The sequence below is a fragment of the Heptranchias perlo genome, chromosome 29, assembly GCF_035084215.1.
Source record: "Heptranchias perlo isolate sHepPer1 chromosome 29, sHepPer1.hap1, whole genome shotgun sequence".
Lineage (NCBI taxonomy): Eukaryota > Metazoa > Chordata > Chondrichthyes > Hexanchiformes > Hexanchidae > Heptranchias > Heptranchias perlo.
This window is the reverse complement of record NC_090353.1, coordinates 15748283-15769771: the sequence shown is the minus strand read 5'-3', so window position 1 is coordinate 15769771 and position 21489 is coordinate 15748283. Positions and strand designations below refer to the sequence as shown.

Sequence of the window (21489 nt, the reverse complement as noted above, 5' to 3'; positions counted from 1 at the left end):
AATAACTGAGTAATTTTAGCCCGATTTGCAATGAGGAGATCAACGGTGCAGTGGTAGGGAATGTATTTTAAAAAGTCTGTAAAGTTTGATAATGTGATGCTTCCCAGATGCAAGGCAAAATGCTTATGTATGTCTATATGTATTTGATACATAGAGCCCAAGATCAGCCCCTGCCCCAAGTTAGCTGATTTCACTCCAAAGCTCAGGGTGATGCAATTGGCCTCTGTCCCTAGATTAGTGGAGTGAAAAATCAGCCAGAATTCCCCCTCCTAATTACCATCCAGTTATGCTCATACATTAGGTGAGGACAGGGTCAGGCTGAACTGTGATGGTCTCTCATGGTTCAGTGACCTGCTGGCACACATGACAAATGGCCCCATGGATGAACCATCAGAGGGCTGCCAGTGGCTGTGGAACTGTACTGTAGTATGGTTCATTGCCTTCAGGTGAGTGGGGAAATGCTTGTGTGTGTTTATAAATATTTGAGTTTTTTTTTAGCTGGGGTATCAATCAATATGGAGCAACGGCAGGTAAATTGAATTGAGGTACAGATCAGCCATGATCTAACTTAATGACAAAACAGGCTCGAGGGGCTGAATGACATGGGCAGATTATTGGAATCGCTTCTGAGGGACAGCATAAATCATAGAAGTTTACAACATGGAAACAGGCCCTTCGGCCCAACATGTCCATGTCGCCCAGTTTATACCACTAAGCTAGTCCCAATTGCCTGCACTTGGCCCATATCCCTCTATACCCATCTTACCCATGTAACTGTCCAAATGCTTTTTAAAAGACAAAATTGTACCCGCCTCTACTACTGCCTCTGGCAGCTCGTTCCAGACACTCACCACCCTTTGAGTGAAAAAGTTGCCCCTCTGGACCCTTTTGTATCTCTCCCCTCTCACCTTAAATCTATGCCCCCTCGTTATAGACTCCCCTACCTTTGGGAAAAGATTTTGACTATCTACCTTATCTATGCCCCTCATTATTTTATAGACTTCTATAAGATCACCCCTAAACCTCCTACTCTCCAGGGAAAAAAGTCTCAGTCTATCCAACCTCTCCCTATAAGTCGAACCATCAAGTCCCGGTAGCATCCTAGTAAATCTTTTTTGCACTCTTTCTAGTTTAATAATATCCTTTCTATAATAGGGTGACCAGAACTGTACACAGTATTCCAAGTGTGGCCTTACTAATGTCTTGTACAACTTCAACAAGACATCCCAACTCCTGTATTTAATGCAGGATCGTCATTTAGAAAGGTACGGGTCAATTGAGGACATTCAGCATGGATTTGTCTGACTAACTTTATTGAATTTTTTGAGCAGATAACGGGGGGGGTCGATGAGGGTAACGCGTTTGATGTTGTGCGCATGGATTTTAGCAAGGCTTTTGACAAGGTCCCGCGTGGCAGACTGGTCAAAAAAGTAAAAGCCCATGGGATCCGAGGGAAAGTGGCTTGTTGGATCCAAAATTGGCTCAGTGGCAGGAAGCAAAGGGTAATGGTGGTTGGGTATTTTTGTGACTGGAAGGCTGTTTCCAGTGGGGTCCCGCAAGGCTCAGTACTAGGTCCCTTGCTTTTTGCGGTATATATTAATGATTTGAACTTGAATGTGGGGGGCTTGATCAAGAAGTTTGCAGATGATACAAAAATTGGCCGTGTGGTTGATAGTGAGGAGGAAAGCTGTAGACTGCAGGAAGATATCAATGGACTGGTCAAGTGGGCAGAAAAGTAGCAAATGGAATTCAATCCAGAGAAGTGTGAGGTAATGCATTTGGAGAGGGCAAACAAGGCAAGGGAGTACACAATAAATGGGAGGATACTGAAAGATGTAGAGGAAGAGAGGGATCTTGGAGCAGGACAGGTAGATAAGGTGGATAAAAAAGCATACGGGATACTTTCCTTTATTAGCTGAGGCATTGAATATAAGTTGTAAACAATTTTACAACACCAAGTTATAGTCCAGCAATTTTATTTTAAATTCACAAGCTTTCGGAGGCTTCCCCCTTCGTCAGGTGAACGATGAATATAAGAGCAGGGATGTTATGCTGGAACTATATAAAACATTGGTTAGGCCACGGCTTGAGTACTGCATATCATTCTGGTCACCACATTACAGGAAAGATGTACTCGAGAGGAGATTTACGAGGATGTTGCCAGGGCTGGAGAATTTTAGCTATGAGGAAAGATTGGATAGGTTGGGGTTGTTTTCTTTGGAACAAAGGAGGCTGAGGGAAGATTTAATTAAGGTATATAAAATTATGACAGGACTAGATAGAGTGGATAGGGAGGACCTATTTCCCTTAGCAGAGGGGTCAGTGACCAGGGGCATAGATTTAAAGTAATTGGTAGAAGGATTGGAGGGGAGCTGAAGAGAAAGTTTTTCACCCAAATGGTGGTGGGCGTCTGGAACTCACCACCTGAAAGGGTGGTAGAGACAGAAACCTTCAACTGATTTAAAAAGTACTTGGGTGTGCACTTGAAGTGTCGTAACCTACAGGGCCAGGAGGGACCAAGTGCTGGAAAGTGGGATTCAGCTGGATAGCTCTTTTTCAGCCGGCACAGACACGATGGACTGAATGGCCTCCTTCTGGCCAGTAACTTTCTATGATTCTATGACCTCCTCCTGTTCCTATATTCTTATTAGTCCCTCAATTCTTGTTCAAGTCTGAATCACTTAGTATTGGATGTTGCAACTTATAAATGTTTTGTCTTTCTCTTCACTTACAGAATCTTTCAATAAAAAAACAGGCTTGGCTGAGGTGAGCAGCATTTATAGCTATACTACAAATTTCTCACAGATAAAAATTAGTAATGACTGGTACTTTGTACAAATTTGCAATCAACATTTTTAATATCTTTCATTCTTTTCAAGATGCCCTCTTCATCTGGAAATATAGATGCACCTGCAGGCAAAAAGATTGGGCACAGGGGAGTAGATGCTTCTGGGGAAACGACATATAAAAAGGTATTAAGTCTTAGCATTGTATACAAATTTCATTAAAATTCTCAGCTGTAAACAGGCTTTCGTAGTCTGTTTTGTTAATTTTTATTTTACTTTGTGCTACCTATCATTGTAATGTCACAGGCAAATAGGCAAGAATTGAAACTGTTCTGAGTGCAGAATCCCAGCTGTGAATTCTAAAGCAATAATTGAAAAAATTATCTTTTTTCAAAAAAAATTGTTTTGTACAAAATAAAATGGTTAGCTCCTTTCCTGCTTTCCCAATATAACTTTGAGGGGGTACACCCTGCACATCATTAAATCTGAGCAATCGTTTAAGTTGCAGAGATAAAATGAAAAACTTTAAATGTCAAATCTGAAACAAAAACAGAAAATGCTGGAAATGTGCCATGTCCATCAGTGTCTGAAAAGAGGAGACAGGTTAATGTTTCAAATGGAGTCCCTTTGTCAGAACTGAAAAGTCTCAGTTCTTACAAAGGTTCTCAACCTGGAATGTTTACCTCTGTTTCTCTGTTGGATGCTTAGTGATCTGGTGTATTTATTTATTAAATTTTTCTGGCCAGCCTTTTTTCCTTGAAGAAATTGGCTTAAATAATTTTAACTGTGCAAGTTTTTCAAAGGTACTGTAAGTGCTGGAGTTTTCCCTTGTGCTAATTGGGCTGTCTTCTGTAGTGATTGGGTCAAAAGGATTCACTGAGTACAATTAGTTGCAATGCTTTCAGGAGATTGTGGACTAGAGGTTATACTAAGAACCTTGGCTTTCAGGAGCCATGCCAGTGGGAGACTCCGGATCTTCTCAGTAAGCTGAACCATGTCCGTTTTATCCCTGTTGCTTAGATGCAGTCCAATGATCCAGCTGCAAATTGAAATGATTTACATCAATGATTTTTTTTTCCAAGTGTCTTCCTCTGTCAAGACTCAAACCTGTGACTCTAGACGCGTAAAGTGAGCATACTTGGATGTTAAGCTGTTTAAGTGGTGCACTGAGTAATTATTTAAGATAAGCCCCTGAAGTTTTGAAGCCAATGACTGTCAGTTGTTTTGGTTGGATGGCTTCATAAGTCAAATTCAAACTTCCCTTGATTTATGTCCTTCATTTCCAACATTAAAATGTTGTACAAAATGACTAAAACATATTTACTGTGAGACTAATTTGGAGCACCCGCCTTTATCAACTTGTTGCATGATTTCCTGCCTGCTGGTCTCCTACATAATCTAGATAAGCATCTAGGATCAAGGCCATCAAATGTTTGAGTTTAACCTTGCCTTCAAAGGGCTGTGTTAAAGACGAAAACAAAACAATCATGGGCAAAACTGTTTATAATACAAAAACCTCCGGCCAATGTGTCTTATCTGTGGAAATGTGCTTTTGTCAACACTTTGCTTCAGTTCTGCTAAAGATAATATGGATATGTATTCAGTTGAGAAATTTGTGCTAAGCTGATAAACAGTTTCTGATAAAATTATCTGCAGTATCTTTACATTTGGTGAAGTTCTCAAACAGTAATAAAATGAAGTGTTGTCCTTTTTAACCTTTTAATCCTTGTTGATATGGCTCAAAATCTTGACTAGCTTCAGGGCGCAAAGTAACAGATCACAGCTCTGCCTTGTGCGAATATAGGTTAACCTCATCATACATATGTTGCAGACAACCTCATCCACTCTTAAAGGAGCCATTCAGCTGGGTATTGGATACACAGTGGGAAACCTCAGCTCCAAGCCTGAAAGAGATGTATTGATGCAAGACTTCTATGTGGTTGAAAGCATATTCTTTCCTAGGCAAGTCAGTCTTTTCTGCAAGTAAAATTTTTGGGCACGTTTAATTGAATTAAACCGTTAACTCTATCCACGCCTTTTTAGTTAAGTTTCTGTTTGTGTTATTATTTTAGTTGCTAAACATTTTGATCAGTGCTCCCTAACCAAAGGTGGTGTCTGGTGTTGAACCGTGGTTGATGCATAATATTTTGCATTCTCCACTTACATTTCAAGTCTTCACAGACTAAACCAAAATGCCAAAATAAGAACGTGCAGTTATATAGCACCGTATGTCTTCAGGGCATCCCTAAGTGTTTCACAGTCAGTGAATTACTTTTGAAGTGCAGTCACTGTTATGTAGGCAGATGTGACAGTCAATTTGTGCATAGCAAGATTCCACGAACATCAAATGAAATGAATGATCAGTTAATCTGTGTTTAACGGTTGGGAGAGAAATGTTGGCCAGGACACGAGGAGAAATTCCTGTTCTTATTCAAATAGTGCTGTGGGATTTTTAAATTTCACTTGTTAGGCAGACAGGGCCTCGGCTTAATATCTGATCCAAAAGACGGCACCTTCAACAATACAGTTCTCCCTTGGAACCACACTGAAGTGCCAGCCTACGTATGGTGCTCAAGTCTATAGTCGGATTTGAACCCACAACCTTCTGATTCGGAGGTGATACTGCTACCATTGAGCCAAGCTGACACCATAAGATGCAAGAATTGTTCACCTTTCCTGTGGTAAAAAGATTAATTGGTCCTTCGTCTCACTTGCTTTTTGCAGGACCTTGCAGTGTACAATTGGACTACCACGTTTGTCTACATAACGACTGCACTTCAAGAGTAACTCATTGTCTGTAAAGTGCTTTTGGACTTTGCAAGGACCTAAGATGTTATATAAACTGGGGCTGTCAATTAATCACAGTTAACTTCTGGGATTAACACGTTCATTTTTTTGGTGATTAATGTTTTTAACACGTTAATCGCGGAATTTAGGGAAATAATACTGGGTTTCAAAAAAAAAGGAGCTCCAGTGTTCAATACTTTGTTTTCAAATACCACCTAACCTTCCTTCCTCTGGTGTTTTCAAAGTAAAAATATAAAATTATTTGTTTACCCAAACCAATACTCTGGTGTCGGCCCTTGTTGCTATTGCTTCCCAGCCACCTGACTCCTATTGGCAGGAAGTGTAAGAACAGGTGATGAGAAAAAAATAAAGGAGGCTAGTCAGTCAGGGAGCAGTTGCACTTGCCCCTTGATGTTGTGTGGCCGGGAAGGTATCATTCTGGGTTGAGTGGTAAGACAGAAAGATACCAGGTTGGGTTAGATGGAGTAGAGAGGCTGAATGTAGCAGAGCAGTGAGCCATCCTTAAAAGGGTAGAGAGCTAAAAACAAAAGTAGAAATAGAGCTGTCAAGTGAATAAAAAGAACTAATCACTAAAAGTAGCATCACAGGTTATTAAGGCCATTTTTTTAAAAAGAAAAGTAAACCAAGCACCGAGGCTCATTTCTAGAGGGATCATCATCATAGTAGGTATAGCACAGGAGGAGGCTATTCGGCCCATCATGCCTGTGCCAGCTCTTTGAAAGAGCTATCTAATCAGTCTCATTCCCTTACTCTTTCCCCATAGCCCTGTAATTTTTTTCCTTTCAAGCATTTATCTAATTCCCTTTTGAAAGTTACTATTGAGTCTGCTTCCACCACCCTTTCAGGCAGTGCATTCCAGATCATTACAACACGCTGCGTTAAAAAAAAATGTTTCATCATGTCACCTCTGGCTCTTTTTCTGATCACCGTAAATCTGTATCTTCTGGTTTCTGACCCTTCTGCCATGGAAACAGTTTCTTCTTTACTCTGTCAAAACCGTTCATGATTTTGAACACCTCTTTCAAATCTCCCCTTAAACTTCTCCAGTCTATCCACATAACTGAAGTCCCTCATCTCTGGCCCCATTGAAGTAAATCTCTTCTGCACCCTCTCTAAGGCCTTGACATCCTTCCTAAAGTGTGGTGCCCAGAATTGAGCGCAATACTTCAGCTGAGGCCTAACTAGTGTTAAAAAGATTTAGCATAACTTTCTTGCTTTTCTACTCTATGCCTCTATTAATAAAGCCCAGGATCCCCTATGCTTTTTTAACAGCCTTCTTAACTTGTCCTGCCCCCTTCAAATATTTGTGTATGTGCACTCCCAGGTCTCTCTGGTCCTGCACCCCCTTTAAAATTGTATAATTTAGTTTATATTGCCTCTTCTCATTCTTCCTACCAAAATGAATCACTTCACACTTCTTTGCATTAAATTTCATCTGCCATGTGTCTGCCCATTTCACCAGTCTGCCTATGTTCTCCTGAAGTCTGTTATTATCTTCCACATTGTTTACTACATTTCCGAGTTTTGTGTCATCTGCATACTTTGAAATTATACTCTCCATAACCAAGTCCAGGTCTTAGTATATATCATAAAGAGCACTGGTCCTAATACTGACCCCTGGGGAGCACCACTGCATACTTCCCTCCAGTCTGAAAAACAACCGTTCACCATTACTCCCTGCTTTCTGTCCCCTAGCCTATTTTGTATCCACACCGCCACTGTGCCTTTTTTCCCATGGGCTTTAAATTTTGCTAACAAGTCTATTATGTGGTACTTTATCAAATGCCGTTTGAAAATCCATATACACATCAACCGCACTACCCTCATCAACCCTCTCCGTTACTTCATCAAAGAACTCAATGAAGGTAGTCAAACACAATTTTCCTTTAACAAATCTGTGCTGACTTTCATTTATTAGCCCATACTTTTCCAAGTGCCAATTCATTTGGCCCGGATAATTGTGTCTCGAAAGTTTCCCCACCACCGACGTTTAGGCTGACTGGCCTGTAATTACCCGGTTTATCCCTCTCCCCTTTTTTGAACAGGGGTGTAACATTTGCAATCCTCCAGTCCTCTGGCAACGTCCCCATATCTAAGAAGGATTGGAAGATTGTGGCCAGAGCCTCTTCAATTTCCACCCTTCCTTCAGTAACCTAAGATGCATCCCATCTGGACCAGGTGACTTTTTCTACTTTTGAGTACTGACAATCTTTTAAGTACCTCCTCTTTATCTATTTTTATCCTATCCAATATCATTACTACCTCCTCCTTTACTGCTACAATGGCAGCATCCTCTTCTGTAGTGAAGATGGATGCAAAGTATTCATTTAGTACCTCAGCCATGCCCTCTGCCTCCACAAGAACATCTTTTTTGTCCCTAATCGGTCTTATCCTTTGTCTACCCCTTTACTATTTATTTGTCCATCAAAAGCATTTCTATAATGGACCATGGGCTTTACTATTGCTAATAACTCTATTATATGATGTTTTATCCATTGCCTTTTGATAATGTACCACATAGAATTGAAAAGCAGTGAAGTTATGTTAAACTTATATAGAATTTTGATTAGACCACATTGGAGTACTGTGCACAATTCTGGTCTCCATATTATAAAGAGGATATAGAGGCACTGGAGAAAGTACAAAAAAATTCACTTTAATGGTACCAGAACTGAGAAGATATACTTATCGGGAAAGGTTGAACAGGCTTGGGACTCTTTTTTTTTCTCTGGAAAAGAGAAAGCTGAGAGGTGACCTAATAGAGGTCTTTAAGATTATGAAAGGATTTGATGTGGTAGACGTAGACAAAATGTTTCCACTTGTGGGGGAGTCCGAAACCAATATTCAACAGCAAGCAATCGAAAGGGGGAAAAAAGGTTAAACTAAAGCATTATGGAGTGTAACACTACAAGAGAAGGACTTATGCATGGGAAGTTTAATAGTTGCTAATAAATCCAGTAGAGAATTCAGGAGAAAGTTCTTTACCCAAAGAGGAGTAGTTGAGGCGAAGAGCTTAGATGCATTTAAGGGGAAGCTAGATAAGCACATGAGGTAGAAAGGAATAGAAAGATATGCTGATCGGGTTAGATTAAGAAGGGTGGTAGGAGGCTTATGTGGAGCATAAATGGCGGTATAGACCGGTTGGGGCAAGTGGCCTGTTTCTGTGCTGTAGACTCAATGTAACTCTATGCAATTGTGGTTAAATTGAACCAATATTTAACAGCAAGCAATCAAAAGGGGAAAAAAGATAAAGGTAAACTGAAGCATTATGGACCGAAACACTACAAGAGGAGGATCTGTGCGTGCAAAGTTCATTTAAAATAAAAGCTTTGATAGTTCATTGAATAGAAACAGTTACTTGTATCTACTGTCAAACTGAGTTTCAGTATCATAGAAATATTCTTCACAATAAGCAGTTCAGTTTGAGTTTTTCCACATATAGAATTCTGTGTAATGATAATAGCATCAATAATAAAGCAAGCTCTTACGAAATGAATGCAATAATTTTATCAATTAAATGTAAGATTAACAGATTAAAATTTGTAATTGGGAGCATAATCGCGATTAATTTTTTTAATCAGTTGACAGTCCTAATGTAAACACACCTGCTTTCTTCTTCAAATTTTAATTTGGACAAAGGAGTAAGTAACAAATAGTCCCAATATTTACATCAAACTGATCAGTTATTTATTTAGGTCCTTGTTTTTAAACATTTTTACTTTCACTACTGTTTTTGTTGCATGGTTTAAATAAGACTAGCATGGTGAGATTAAACACTGGAGCAACTCTGCAGTGGTGATACTGAAGAAAGTTGCCTTCACTTTTCAATTACTTTTATAATAAGGTTGAGTTTGACTCCCAATGATGTGTTTGAATCACTCACTGATATGTTGAGATCTCCAGAGAGTGTTATTAAATTGCTGCATTGAAATATAATAAAATGGGAGCTCATTATGTTGTAATCATATATTTTAATGGAGCTATATGTGTATGAAACTACTTTAGTAGTGTATAAACTTAGTTAATAAATATTTTAAAAGATTTCCACAACAAATCTCTGAGCAATGTTCACCATCATTTAAACACCTTAAAAGCACTTCTGATGGCACCTTACAATGTAAAGGAGGCAAACTCGGTCGTTTGGATAGCGCGGATCTTGCAATTAGAGCTAAGAACATAAGAAATAGGAGCAGGAGTTGGCCATACAGCCCCTCGAGCCTACTCTGCCATTTAATAAGATCATGGTTGATCTTCGACCTCAACTCCACTTTCCTACCCGATACCCATAATCCCTTAATTCCCTTAGTGTCCAAAAATCTATCGATCTCAGTCTTGAATATACTCAATGACTGTGCATCCACAACCCTCTGGGGTAGAGAATTCCAAAGATTCACCATCCTCTGAGTGAAGAAATTTCTCTTCATCTCAGTCCTAAATCGCCCATCCCTTATCCTGAGACTATACCCCCTAGTTCTAAACTCTCCATCCAGGGGAACCAGCCTCTCCGCATCTACCCTGTCAAGCCTTCTAAGAATTTTATTCATTTCAATGAGATCATCTCTGATTCTTCTAAACTCCAGAGAATATAAGTCCATTCTTCTCAATCTCTCCTCATGGGACAACCCTCTCATCCCAGGAATCAATCTAGAGAACCTTTGTTGCACCGCCTCTAAGGCAAGTATATCCTTCCTTGGGTAAGGAGACCAAAACTCCAGGTGTGGTCTCACCAAAGCCCTGTACAATTGTAGCAAGACTTCCTTTCTCTTGCACTCCAACCCCCTTGCAATAAAAGCCAACATACCATTTGCCCCCTTAATTGCTTGTTCCACCTGCATGTGTATTTTCTGTGTTTCATGGACAAGGACACCCAAATCTCTCTGAACACCAACATTTAACAGTTTCTCACCATTTAAAAAATATTCTGTTTTTCTATTCTTACTACCAAAGTGAAAAAGCTCACGTTTTCCCATATTATATTCCATCTGCCGCCTTGCCCACTCACTTAACCTGTCTATATCCCTTTGCAGACCCTTTGTGTCCTCCTCACAGCTTACTTTCCCACCTAGCTTTGTATCATCAGCAAACTTGGATACATTTCACTCAGTTCCTTCATCTAAGTCATTAATATAGATTGTAAATAGCTGAGGCCCAAGCATTAATCCATGCGGCACCCCACTGGTTACAGCCTTCCAACCTGAAAATAAGCTGGTTAAGTGTGTATCCAAGGAAAATATCTCCCTTTTGAGGGTTGTGGAAACCATTGTGCATCTACTGACCTTTGGTGGCAATCAATTGTTAGATTAAAAGGACAATAGGTATTTGCTCAACAAGTAAGAATATTAAAGGAGAAAAGGCAAGGAATTTAGATTACAAAGGTAGAACTGCTATGGCAAATATGTGCAGACACAATGGGTAGAATGACTGATTTGTGTTCCTATAGTGTCCAGGGCCTGAATTTTCATGGGTTTCAAAACCTGCTGTTAGAAATGTGCAAAATGTAGGTGTCAATTCTACTGATCTTCCAGCAGGCCCAATCGGCACCTGAGCTACATTGCAAAGAGTAGCAGAAAATGCAGCTCAAAGATCTCCGCTTGAGCATCACTGTCCTGGCACCCTGCTGAAAACTTTTAAAATGTCTTTATATTCAACAGAAAGCTAGTTCAGCATGCTCACTGCAAAAATGAGGACGCTTGCTTGTTTCAAGTTATTCAGAAAACATTTACAAGCAACCTCTCGCCAAGCCAGCAGCTGATTTCCACCTGCCTACATTAGTTTTGCTGCAGAAGTACAGGGACACTCCTTAACTAAACTATATATAAGTTTACTGTGAATCTTGTATGATTTTGAACATTTTTGAGTTCTACTTTTTCATTACAGACATTGCATTATAGGTAGGCCTAATTTTGGGGTATGGGGCTGATTTAACTGGTGTAACATCTAGGATGTTAACTCCATCTCTGAACTTGTTGTTAAGGATCTCAAACAACAATAAAAACTGTTGTAACTTTTGCACAGGTTTTTAAAAACAAAAATTGGCTAGCCCAGATCATCTACTTTTCAAGAGAGAAATTAGTTGATTTGATAGCACTGTTGGGGAGTTGGTACTGTGCACCACTGTCTGTATTTTGGGACACCTGCAATTCTCAGTGGGTTTAATTGCGAGGAGATGAGTTGATCATTTCATCAGTGCATTAATGAACTATTCTGGAAACAGGGATTGCACTTGGTTGCATCTGATAAGTGTAATACCATTTTTGCACAGCAGTAATCTGGTGCATATTTTTATCTAATTTGGTATTACCTGGTACTCAAGTTTTCTCTCTCATTTACAGTGAAGGTAGTAACTTGACTCCAGCACATCACTTTCCTGACTTCAGATTCAAGACCTATGCTCCAGTGGCATTTCGTTACTTTAGGGAACTCTTTGGCATTCGACCAGATGACTATTTGGTGAGTGTGGTTATTTTAAGTGTTGGGCATTTTCGTGCACCGTGTGCTGCAACTGCTCCCTTTCAGTTGAATTGTGTTTGAGACAAGAATACAAGATCTTTCTTCCTCCCTTTCTTAGTGAATTGCATGTAATGTTGTCATGGGATTGAGTGGAGGGTGGTGCGGGGGGGCAGTTGTGAATTTTTTATTGTCTGTCCATGTGAGCTGTAAAATCGCACAGTAATAGAATTGAAGACTTTGCCCATTCAAACTTGGGCTATGTCTGGAGAGAGCATTTTGAATGATGTAACCCCAGGGAGAAGAACCTGTGATTGCAGGTCTGTAGCAGGTGGAGAGTGAAATTAGAGGAGAAAAAAAATGTGTCATACAACTTTAAAGTACGTTGGTTTAAGTTCAATTTTTCCTATAGTGTGTTCTATTGTTACCAATATGCTAAATAAATCTATTGGATTCTATATGCATACATACGTTAAAATGGCGCTATGCTCTCTTGACCCGCCCCCCGCCCCCCCCCCGGAAAAAAAAACTGTGACAATTAAGGTCACGTCTAAGAATTATTAATCCTTTGCAGATCATCTTTAATATGATGATGCCTGATGGTTGCAGTTTGACAGGTAATTTCTGTGCCTGCAGTTGTGCTTAACATCATTGGTTCTGAGCTGATCACTGGTATCTTAATATGGTATTTAAAATCATCTTGTGCTGTGTAGACTGAAAGTGAATTGGAGTAGAGCCAGTAAACTAACCTGCTTCAATATCCAGCTATTAGATCTTGGGAATTTGTGTCTCTGGCCCTGTCATTTTTAGAAATTGTTTAAATAGCATTGATGCTGAAATAACTTGAATATGGTAAAAAGGCCACTTAAATGTTAGATGTAGCATTAATTTTATAAGCTAAAATAAACACGTGTAAATAAAAATTTGAATAACATTGCATCTTCCTCCCCCTTAACATTCATTTAACTTCTGACGAAAGTGCTATTCAAACTAATCTGTATGTTCTAATTATTTTAAACTGAACATTTTGCTTATATTTGTGCATCTAGAAAAACTGACTGATCAAATGCCAGAGCTCTAACAATTGCACTTGTCTTAGACACATCTAAGACTATCTTTAATGTGTTTTTACGGTTGAGCTCAATGTGCCAGGGTTAGTGAGAGTGAAACAAATGAATCAGGGTTCCCTAACACTATCCCTGCTGGAAAATATCCAGCATGCATAGATGTTGATTGAGGATATTGGGTGGGATTGGCCTAGATTTGATACCCTCTGTGGTCGATTAGCCTGTTGACACTCACTGTATAGGCTCACAGATGAAAAATGGCCACTTGGGTGGGTAGTTGGTGGGCACTGGTTCCTGTGGAACTCTATCCCAACACAAGTCAGAAGCTCCAGGAGAAGATAGTAGCAAAATAAATTGTACAATGTACCTCTTAAACACCACCAGTTGCTCTGGAAATCTTGATTGGAATATTTCATTGTGTTTGAAATACCCTGTTACCACTCACTAGGATTATGCGCAAGATGCAATAGTGTTAAATTAACTTCGAGTATTAATTACTAGAGGTCTTTGTATTCAATTGTGGCATTGTATTTATAGCATAAAACCTTTGTTTAAACTGATCACCTTGGTTGGCTTTACTCTGCTTGTGGAAATCTATAAATGCAAGTATTTTCCATTGCTGTCAGTTTAGATTGATTTAAAGATGGTGATCACACCAATGTGTGGGGATGAGAGAAACAAAACCTGGTTGGAAGAGGTTTAAGCTATATTATGTTAGATATGTGCAAATTGTGTTGTGCCATGCTTATGCAGTGTCCCTCTGGCATCTTACTCGTGGCCATTCTATGTGTGAGCCATGACACTGAGTGTCGGCCATTCTGGAGGCCATTGCTGATCCAGATCCTGCGTGCATTGGTGTGTTTTCTGTATAGAGCAACTTTTCATTTTTCATTAGTTAATATTTTGTCTGTTTTCCTTGGACAGTGAATTCAATTTTATGTGCTAGGAAATGCCCTGTGTTCTCTGTCATATGCAACCAGTGTATTGTGAATGCTTCCCACCCCTGAAATGTCAACCTAGAAAGTTCTTAATGCTATTCTATGTTGCTACTTAAATTTATAATTTATAAGCCAATACAAGAATTTTTTTTTTAATCCACAATGGATATTCTGATGCTTGCCATATTGATGGCCACATAAGCCGCCCTGCATGTAGACCAGACCCAAAACTTGGGCCCTCCCTCCAGGGGAAAAATGTCACTCCTATATAGCACCAGCCTAGCTTAAATTTTTTTGTTTTGCTTTTTAAAAAGGTGTGGCTTAGATGCAATTGTATACATTGTAACCATCTACCTCTAACTTCCCCAAAAGGTAAAGTACTTGCAAACACCCAGAATATCATTAGCTTAAAAAAAGTCAACTGCTCCAGATGTCACTTGAAGTTTAAAAGCACCACCTGAAAGTTGTCACCAGCATTGTTGGCACCAAGCTTTGCTTTTTACCTTGAGAGTTGTGATAATGTTGACCTCATCTCTGTTCGGTCTGGCAGTATCAGAATTTTCTATTACCCTGGATGTTGAATATTAAAATGGTTTCCCTTTAGCTTCCTTGGCTCTAAATTCACTCAGTGATCTGCTTCTTGGGCAAAAGCAAAAGGGCTGCCTAGCCAACCGTATTCCTTTGGAAGTTACTTCAGTTTCCTTCTCTCTTCCCTCTTGCTTGGAATTAATCATTGGCTTGACAAGAGATGTGGTGATCAGTCTCAGATAGAGTCTTGAGTGATATTTGAATTTTGCCACACTTATAATCCACTATCCTGGATCTGTATCAAGTGCAATAGTGCTCCTGGGAGTGAGTTGAGGACAGAAAGAGGGAATTGAAGAATATTCATAACATCAATGCATAAAGCAGTTTTAGTACTCGTTAAATAAGGACTTTTGCAAAAGGTGAGTCAGCAATGGGGGCTGACATCAAAACAAGCAATTTAACTGCAGAGAAAAACTCTGTTGTCCTATAAGACTGATAGAACTAGAGTTGCCACATTTTCCAGAGTTTAAACCAAACTGGGAAAAGGATAGTGAAGGGTGTGGTTGGAATCATGGATTGCACTCGGATGTTTGCTGCTAATGAAAATCCATTGAAACATTAATAAATAATTCCTTCACTTCAAGAGTCACAGAAACAAGGTGGGAAAAAAGACTTCCTTTTTTTAAGAAAATAAAATGGATTTTGGGTGTCTGAATGGTAGTTTAGATATTTCCAGACCGCCCACTCAAACGGTCTTTCTCAAAATTGGATAGGTGCTAATCGAAGATCTAACTACTATGCCTGTCATTTGTGTGATTAACTCTTCAGTGACGCAGTTGATAGATTAGAGATTGACAGTATAAAAGGATTTTTATCATGCCATCTATTTGAGACTTTACCCATCTGATGAAAGTCCAAGAAAGTGATCGTCCTGAAGTAATTGCATTGAAGAAGAATGGGAAGATACTTGGGTCATTAAACCTGCTCAGTCTTCAGGGACAATCTCATTTTGTATCAAATATATTAAGTCATTTGATTAACAAGTGCAGTTAGAACTTTATTGTAAAGGCAAGCAAAGCTGAAGACCTCATATTGAGTCTGTAACTGCTTTTGAGATTGACTAGCCATGGTTTCCATGGTGACAAATAGCAGGAGTGCACTGATAATGCATTTAAAGTCACACAATCACCCTGTTTAGTCTCTCTTTCATTGCTCCCATACTTGTGTGCAACTGAATTATGTCCTGAGCCAGTGTCTTATTTTTAACATGGAAAGTAAACCTAATGTGAAAAAAGAAAAATGTGTATAATAAAAATGTAAGTAACAGGATGGGTGCACTTAACCAGCAAGGCAGTTTCTTGGAGTACGTCTGATCGGCTCTCGGTGTCCACAGTTACAGCTCCCATTGCTTTCTTTGCAGCTGCTCCAGGACTCTTCCCATCAGTGACATCATTATGTGGCGTATCAGGCAGCAGGAGACCCAACCCGGCGGAATTCCCTGGAGATGGACATTTGAGGGGGTTTTTTTGCAAACTTTTCTGAACATGTTTTTTTGTCAGTGTTAAATGGGGGAGTGCCTTGAAAAACTTACATTTTTTTTTGGATGGGAGAATTAGTGGTAAATGTATTAGTAAAAGTTGAAGTGTAAAGTTACATCCTTTATAACAGAGTGTGTGCTTTTTGATGTGTTCTCTCCCAGTATTCGTTATGCAATGAGCCCTTGATTGAACTCTCCAATCCCGGTGCCAGTGGTTCTGTCTTTTATGTGACGAGTGATGATGAGTTTATTATAAAGACTGTCATAAACAAAGAAGCAGAATTTCTGCAAAAGTTGCTTCCAGGTTATTACATGGTAAGTGGATTTTCTCCTTCCCTCCTCCATTTTTACTTCCTCTCTTGAAGGTGTGGACTTTTGCTGAAATATGATTCCATAGACAACAACTGCCCTCTGATACTTCACTAAGCAGCTGTTTACATGTGGGCCAGGTGGCGAGTGCCAGTAAGTTATTAGACCATCTGTATGTGGGAGATGAGACATTGAGTGTCAACTGGCTGCTCAACTATGGGGAGTCAATGCAACCACTGCTGATGTCCTCACACCTTTCTTATTCTAGTTAGGGTCACCATTGATGTCAAATATAACAAATGTTAATATAAAAATGAAATGTTTCCAATTGCTTTGATGTCTCTGCATTTAGAGCAGAATGTCGAGTTGTAGTTATGTGAAGGATGACTATTCGTTGCACTGATGCATTGAAAATAGTTTTACTGTTCTGCTCCAGAACCTGAATCAGAACCCAAGGACGCTCTTGCCAAAGTTTTATGGACTCTATTGTGTCCAGTCTGGTGGCAAAAACATCCGAGTCGCAGTGATGAATAATGTGTTGCCACGAGTGGTGAAGATGCACATGAAGTATGATTTAAAAGGTTCAACTTACAAACGGAGGGCTTCAAGAAAAGAGCGTGAGAAATCCAGGCCAACATTCAAAGACCTGGACTTCATGCAAGATTTCCCAGATGGGTTGCTGCTGGACACAGACACTAACAGTGCTCTGGTTAAAACCCTACAGAGAGATTGTCTGGTAAGATTAGAGTTGGGGTTATACAGCTTGAGGGGAAAAATGTTAGCAATGGTAATATGACTCAACAATGATGTTCATGGAACAATGAACAGGAAAGTGATTTGAGCGATAATTGTTGATTTTATACTTGCAAGTAATACTCAGGAAGGATGAAGAACAACAATATTAAAAGGCAGGGGGGACAAAGCAGGAAAATGGAACTTAGAGAAGATGGCTCCAGTGGGTGAGCAGGCATCAGCACAGAAATTATGATCTGAATAACCATGTGACTGGGTTGTGATGATCCTTTTTTGGGGGGTGGAGGGTGGGTTAAGAAAGAGGAAATGGAACCCATTGTTTTGTCAATGAATTTTCACGGTTTCTTGGTTGAACTGTGAACGGTTTGTCCTGCCTAAGTGTTTCTCCAGGAGATACGATGTGGTTGTAATACAGTCACTGCTAGCCCAGGTCAGCAACCAACGGGGTAATATTGCTGCATGTTTCCAAATTAATGTAATTAATCTGAGAAAATTTCTGAATGGATGGGATACTGAAAATGCTACAAAATTGCTTATTTCAGGTTGAATGTATTTTTATATCATTTTAAATGTTTTGTTCAGCAATTGAATCTTTTGGAACATTTTAATTCCATTTTGTCTATTTTGAGTTATGGCAGACAAACTCTCATCCTGGATTTGATTTCCTCTCATTGCTGTTTTTGTGTACAGACTAATTAATTGTTCTGTTATTTCTTTTCTCTCTCCCTGCAATCTCAATAGGTTCTAGAGAGCTTTAAAATCATGGATTACAGTTTGTTGTTAGGAGTTCACAATTTGGACCAAGCAGAGCGTGAGAGGCAGTCTGAGGGATCACTAAGTACCTCTGATGAGAAGCGACCCATTGCACAGAAAGCTCTTTATTCCACGGCTATGGAGTCTATTCAGGGTGGAACTTCTCGGGGCGAATCCATTGACACGGATGATACGTATGTACCATGTTTTTTTTAAAAAAACATCTTTATTTAATTTTTTTGTGCTTACAAACGCTGGAGCATGGAGTGCTTGACTTTGATCATTTAGTGTCTCCATCAACTGCACCCAAGGTAAGTACAGCATGAATCCATCTTGAAGCTATATTGCTCCATTGAAGTACCTTATTCTCAACCTTTCAAGAATACTTTCCTACTGCACCAGTGTGAATTCCTGTTTGCCTTGCCCACCGTCCTTGCAGTCTCTGAGCCTCCCAATTAAGTGGTTAGATAGTTTTGTTCTGTGTCCTGCCTAAACTCATTTGAAATAGATCCATTACAACTTCAGAAAGACCTTAATCCAAACTTACTTTCAATCAAACAAAGGCCCCAGTGCTTTTTAAAAAGAAATGGTGTGCTTAATTCACTGCTCCACTCAGTCCCCATATAACAAGTTTAGGTTTCTCAGATGTAATCCAGCAATATGGTAATAATGCACATTGTATGTTGTAGACCAGTGCATCCTCCATACAGGAGGAAACCCCTCCCAATACTATGAAGCTGACCAGGTCAGAGAAGAATTCTAAGTGGCAGCTATTGCTATACATGCCAAAAAAAGAGGGAATTATCTTTCTAGTGGAGATTAGCATGAAATGTAAATATAAAAACAAAAAGTTAAAAGTCTAGTAAAAGGTCAGCTTTGAAATGTATTTACGTCCAAATTGTGCAGGCTCTCCCTCTGTCAACCAACTGCAAAGCAAGACCCATCAGATTGGCTGACTGTTTGGCTGGTGTACCAGTGTGAAGTACTGGTATCACGATGTCAGAACATTCCAGGCTTACATCATATCACCACTGGAAATCGTACTGCTGTATGACTGTGCATTTACAGGGCCTGGATAGTGACACTAGTCTAGTGAGCCGCTGGGTGCATGAGACCCATCCATCGGGAGAAGAGCAATATAGAAACAGCTTAATAATGCAGGTTAATAAGGCCATAAAAAAGCAAAAATAGCACTGAGGTTCATGTCTAGAGGGATAGAATTGAAAAACAGAAGCGTGGTTAGTCCACACTTGGAGTAATGTGAACAGTTCTGGTCTCCATATTATAAAAAGGATATAGAGGCACTGGAGAAGGTGCAAAAAAGATTTACTAGAATGATACCAGAACTGAGCAGTTATACCTATCAGTAAGGATTGAACAGGCTGGTGCTGTTTTCTCTAGAAAAGAGAAGACTGAGTGTTGACCTGAGAGAGGTCTTTAAGATTATGAAAGAGTTTGATAGGGTAGACATAAAGAAGATGTTTACACTTGAGGGGGAGACCAGCACTAGGGGCCATAAATTTAAGATAGTCACTAATAAATCCAATTGGGAATTCAGGAGCAACTTCTTTACCCAGAGAGTGGTTAAAATGTGGAACTCACCACCACATGGTGTAGTTGAGGTGACTAGCATAGATGCATTTAAGGGGGAGCTAGATAAATACATGAGGAAGAAAGGAATTTTAGGATATTTTGATGGGGTTAGATGAAGACAGGTGGGAGGAGGCTTGTGTGGAACATAAACACAGGCATGGACCTATTAGGCTGAATGACCTGTTTCTGTGCTGTACATTCTATGTAATTCTATGTAGCTTAGGGTTTGGTAATCTGTCCCAGCCAACTCCCTAATGAGGTGGTTAACACTTACATGTTAAAGAAATTTCACAAATTGTGGAAAGTAATTGAAAGCTATGTTCAAGTTTTATAATTAAAAAAAAACTCTTGGCAGAAATGCTTCTTGCTGTTGTGAGGATTTGGTCTGATTTTGTCTTTCATTACTGTAGAATGTTACATTATCAGGTTATAAATTGGCATTTATACTTGTTCTTCTTTGTTAGGATGGGAGGCATTCCAGCAGTAAATGGTAAAGGAGAGAGGCTCCTCTTGTACATTGGTATCATTGACATTTTACAGTCTTACAGGTAAGCTTTTGTTTCATCCTATAGTTGCTGAATAAAACCAAGTGCTTGAAAGGTTTTTCATTTTAAAATCTGTATTTGGAAAGAATTATAATAGAAGTTGCTATTTTTTTTGTTTAATTTTCCCCCTTAGACACAGATTCATTTTTTGGGGAACAGTTGCATGGGTACCTCACCAAGTGGCCATTCGTGTGAGAGTGTCCTGCAGGCTGTTTGACTTGGAGGAGACATGGCACCTAAGCCAAATTCTGCCTTTATGATGTTACTGGTGCACTTCAAGCAGGAGTCGTTGGATAGCAGCCAGGAGCTGGAAATTTGGTTGATTTTCCTCTGCTTAACCCAGATGAGCTAAGACCAATTGTAGGAGCCCAACTGCTACTTTGGCCGAGATCAGTTAGCACAGCACAAATCAGTGATGGAGTCCGGGAACGTCCTGGTCTCCCTAACTTGGCTCCTCACTGCTTTGACCGTGTGAGTCACTGAGGGCACATTACAGCTTTGACCGTGTGAGTCACTGAGGGCACATTACAATTTTTAAGTGATGCATTTTTGCTGTTAATATTCTTTCCAGTTTAGAACCTGTTGCATTGGTACACTAGATGTCTGGGAGTCTGGTCTAACACTGAATAAAGTCCAATGGTTTCAGCGCATATGATGAACTGATACGGGATTGTAACGTAGGGAAACGTGGCAGCAAATTTGCACACAGCAAGGTTTCACGAACAGCAATGAGATTAATGACCTGATAATCTGTTTTAGCGATACTGGTTGAGGGACAAATATTAGTTAGGATGCAGAGAGAAGTCCTCTGCTCTTCAAGTAGTGCTGTGGGATCTATTACATTCACCTAAGAGGGCAGCAGGGGTTTCAGTTTACTGTCTCATCCAAAAGACAGTGCAGAACTCCTTCAATATTGCACTGAAATTTTAGCCTAGATTATGTGGTCATTTCTCTGGAGTGGGCTTAAACCTATAACCTTCTAACACAGGTGAGAGTGCTAAACGTTTGTTTTAGTGTTGAAAGGATGCTTTCAGTCTTGGCTTATATAGATGACATATAAGGTTCAATAGAAACTGACAATGTCATCTCACTGTGTAAATGTTTTCTTTCAGGTTGATCAAGAAACTGGAACACACTTGGAAAGCACTTGTTCATGATGGTGTAAGTTTTTATTTTAAAGTGATACAACAGAATTTAAAAAGTAAACCTATTTCCCAAATACTTACACTCGTGAATATTCCGCATAGTCTGTTTCCCACTACTGTAGCTTTCAGTTGAAGCTCCGGTTTTGCATCCACGATTTCAATTTCTACCTTACTTCATTGTGAGGAGAACTTAAGCAGCATGAGCAAAACAGTGGGATACTTCACTCTGACATTACAGAATACAATTTGTTGAAGATTGCTGTTTTGGCAGGTTAGGGAA

At 39.6% G+C, this 21489-nt stretch overlaps 1 protein-coding gene across 1 annotated transcript in view; it reads left to right on the top strand.

Moving 5' to 3' along the window:
- Nucleotides 1–21489, top strand: part of LOC137299419 (phosphatidylinositol 4-phosphate 5-kinase type-1 gamma-like) — a 114272-nt gene that overhangs the window by 46066 nt on the left and 46717 nt on the right. The window contains exons 2-10 of the mRNA XM_067968151.1: nucleotides 2735–2766; nucleotides 2880–2972; nucleotides 4618–4748; nucleotides 11927–12044; nucleotides 16274–16426; nucleotides 16857–17156; nucleotides 17915–18120; nucleotides 19984–20067; nucleotides 21177–21225. Of these exons, the coding sequence (XP_067824252.1) occupies nucleotides 2735–2766; nucleotides 2880–2972; nucleotides 4618–4748; nucleotides 11927–12044; nucleotides 16274–16426; nucleotides 16857–17156; nucleotides 17915–18120; nucleotides 19984–20067; nucleotides 21177–21225 (1166 nt within the window). The remainder of the gene's footprint in view (nucleotides 1–2734; nucleotides 2767–2879; nucleotides 2973–4617; nucleotides 4749–11926; nucleotides 12045–16273; nucleotides 16427–16856; nucleotides 17157–17914; nucleotides 18121–19983; nucleotides 20068–21176; nucleotides 21226–21489) is intronic.